Raw genomic sequence first — 3,082 nt, 5'->3', positions numbered from 1 at the left:
GTGCAGGGCAGTCTTGTGGGATTGAGCCCTCATGATTTTTTTTTTTTTTTTTTTTTTAACAAACTAAACTGTCATCTCTTTATTCAGTAAGATGTGTCTTTACAAGTTTAAAAAGACTGGACACCATTATTCTTTATGAATAATGCAGATAACCATTTTTAAAAACATTTTACTTGGTCGGGCATGGTGGCTCACACCTGTAATCCCAGCACTTTGGGAGGCCAAGGCAGGGGCAGATCACGAGGTCAGGAGTTCAAGACCAGCGTGACGTGACCAATATGGTGAAACCCCATCTCTACTAAAAATACAAAAATTAGCCAGGCGTGGTGGCATATGCTTGTAATCCCAGCTACTTGGGAAGCTGAGGCAGGAGAATCACTTGAACCCGGGAGGCAGAGGATGCAGTGAGCCGAGATCGTGCCACTGCACTCCAGCCTGGGTGACAGAGCAAGACTCCATCTCAAAGAAACAAACAAAACCACTTTACTGACTGTATTGTGACACGTTTATTAAGCATGAACCCCTATCAGTACTCCTAAACTGTAAACAATAAGGAACTAAGGCATCAAAAGAAACACATTAGGGATCATATTAATAGACAAAAAACTTTACATTTTCTTATTGCATTTACACAACACACAATAAGCAAAACTGAATGCTTTCTAAGCAAACATTTTTGCATATACTGCCTTCTCTTTCTCTTTCTGTGACTTTATCTTTTGTTTGACTTTCAACAGTTCTGCCTGGATAGCTTTATCTTCTGGTGCTATCTCCTCTGCTTTCTTAAGATCAGCCAATGCTTGATCATATTCTTTTAATCCTTGCCATCCTTGAGCTCTGCGGTACGATGCTTTGGTATTTGATGGGTCTATTTCAAGAGCCTCCAAACAACTGTCAATTGCTCCCTGCCAATTTGACATCTTCAGTTTACAAGCACCAATATTCAGTACACAGCTTAAAGCTGTAGGTTGCAGTTTGGCTCTATCTGCTGTCTCAATAACAGCCTTTGAACTGTCCACATATCTTAAAACTTTTGCATATTTTTTAATGGCCATCTCCCAGTTCTGGGTTTTGAAAAAAGTATTTCCAAAATTTTTTTTTTTTTTTTTTTGAGATGGAGTCTCGCGCTGTGTCACCCAGGCTGGAGTGCAGTGGCGCGATCTCGGCTCACTGCAAGCTCCGCCTCCCAGGTTCACGCCATTCTCCTGCCTCAGCCTCCGAGTAGCTGGGACTACAGGCGCCCGCCACCACGCCCGGCTAGTTTTTTTTGTATTTTTTTTAGTAGAGACGGGGTTTCACCATGTTAGCCCGGATGGTCTCGATCTCCTGACCTCGTGATCCACCCGCCTCGGCCTCCCAAAGTGCTGGGATTACAGGCTTGAGCCACCGCGCCCGGCCTCCAATATTTTTTAAGTCTTCTGTTATTAATAAAATTTTATCTACATCTTTTAAATCTATATCTGCATCCTCAGGGAAATCTGGATGACTGCCGCCAGAGCCATCTTTTGGGAATATTCCCCAATCATCTCCTTCCTTCAATTCTCCACATTCTGCAATAATGCACAATTTAGCAGGTTTTTCACCTTTCACTTCCACATTTTCCAATATCCTTGTCACTCCTATTCCTTTAACTACTTGGCCAAACACCACATGTTTCCCATCCAAATGAGGAGTTGGAACTGTTGTGATAAAAAACTGAGAACCATTTGTGTTGCAACCTGCGTTTGCCATGCTTAGTAAACCCTCCCGATCATGCTTATAATGGAAATTTTCATCTTCAAATTTTTCACCATAAATACTTTCTCCACCTGTCCCATTCTGATTTGAGAAGTCTCCACCCTGAATCATAAATTTCTTAATAATTCGATGAAAAAGGCATCCTTTGAAATGGAGAGATTTCCCAGTCGTGGGTCCAATGCCTTTTTCTCCTGTACACAGTGCACGAAAATTTTCCGCAGTTTTGGGTACAATATCTGCAAACAATTCTAAGACAATTCGACCAACTCGCTCCCCTCCGATGTCCACGTCAAAGAAGACTCGAGGGTTACTGGGGTTGGAGGGCTTGACTTGGGGGGACGGATGCGACATCTCGACTTGCACACGCATTTGGATGCAGATCCTCGTGGCCGCCTGGCAACTCAAACTCCTCCCTCATGATTTTTAAGCATTGATACTGTATCTTGTCTTAGTTCAGGCTGTTATAATAAATTACCATAGAATGAGTGGCTGAAATAATAAACATATATTTCTCACAGTTCTGGAGGCTGGAAAGTCCAAGATAAGAAGCACAGGCCAATTTGGTTCCCGGCGATAGGCCCTCTTCCTGGTTCCAAATGGCTGTCTTCTCATTGTACCCTCACATGGTGGAGAGCAGAGAGAGAGCTAGTTCTCTGGCCACCTCGTATAAGAGCACTAATCCCATCCATAGGGGCTCTGCCCTAATGACTTAATTATATCCCAAAGGCTCCACCTTCAAATATTATCACACTGGAGATTAGGCTTTAACATATACATTTAGGGGACAAGGCCACAAACATTCAATCCATAGCATATCCTGAAATTTGACTGAATCCTTTTAATTGTTTCAGTAGTTACTAATGGATTCCTTAGGATCATCTCTATATACAATGGTATAATCAGCAAATAAAAATAGTTTTACATTTTCCTTTCTAATATGGGTGACTTGTATTTATTTATTTTCTTGCTCAATTGCCCTGTCTAGAACCTACTGCAGTACAATGTTGAATGGAAATAGTGAGGGGGTATTCTTGTCCTCTTCTTATACTTAGGGGGAGAAGTTTCAGCCTTTGACTGTTAAATGTGAATTTAGCTCTGTTTTTTAGTCACATGTGTCTCTTATCTTGAAGAAGTTACCTTCTATTCCCAGTTTGTTGACAGGTTTATTATTATTATTATTAGAGGGTGTTGGATTTTGTCAAATGCTTTTTTGTGTCAATTGAGATAATCATTTTTTCCCTTCATCCTATTGAGGTATATTATTTTTATTAATTTTATAAGATTTTTTAATTGGAGTAAACTATACTATAACATAAAATTACCACTTTAAGAGTACAATTTAGTG

At 40.7% G+C, this 3,082-nt stretch overlaps 1 protein-coding gene across 1 annotated transcript; it reads right to left on the bottom strand.

Annotated features, from left to right (window-relative positions):
- Window positions 1-662: 662 nt before the first annotated feature.
- Window positions 663-2,538, bottom strand: LOC116271990 (peptidyl-prolyl cis-trans isomerase D-like). The gene is made up of 2 exons (XM_031660777.1): window positions 1,404-2,538; window positions 663-1,090 (listed from the first exon to the last, which is right to left on the bottom strand). The coding sequence occupies exons 1-2, from the start codon at window positions 2,104-2,106 to the stop codon at window positions 663-665; spliced, it is 1,131 nt and encodes a 376-aa protein (XP_031516637.1). The 5' UTR covers window positions 2,107-2,538.
- Window positions 2,539-3,082: the final 544 nt, after the last annotated feature.

The sequence above is a fragment of the Papio anubis genome, chromosome X, assembly GCF_008728515.1.
Source record: "Papio anubis isolate 15944 chromosome X, Panubis1.0, whole genome shotgun sequence".
NCBI lineage: Eukaryota > Metazoa > Chordata > Mammalia > Primates > Cercopithecidae > Papio > Papio anubis.
This window is presented reverse-complemented; position numbering and strand designations above follow the sequence as displayed.

Coding starts and splice junctions, on each gene's coding strand:
- LOC116271990 (XM_031660777.1), bottom strand. CDS start 2,106: ATGCGTGTGCAAGTCGAGATGTCGCATCCGTCCCCCCAAGTCAAGCCC. Junction 1,091..1,403: donor AACAGAAGACTTAAAAAATA/TTGGAGGCCGGG, acceptor AAAAAAAAAATT/TTGGAAATACTTTTTTCAAA.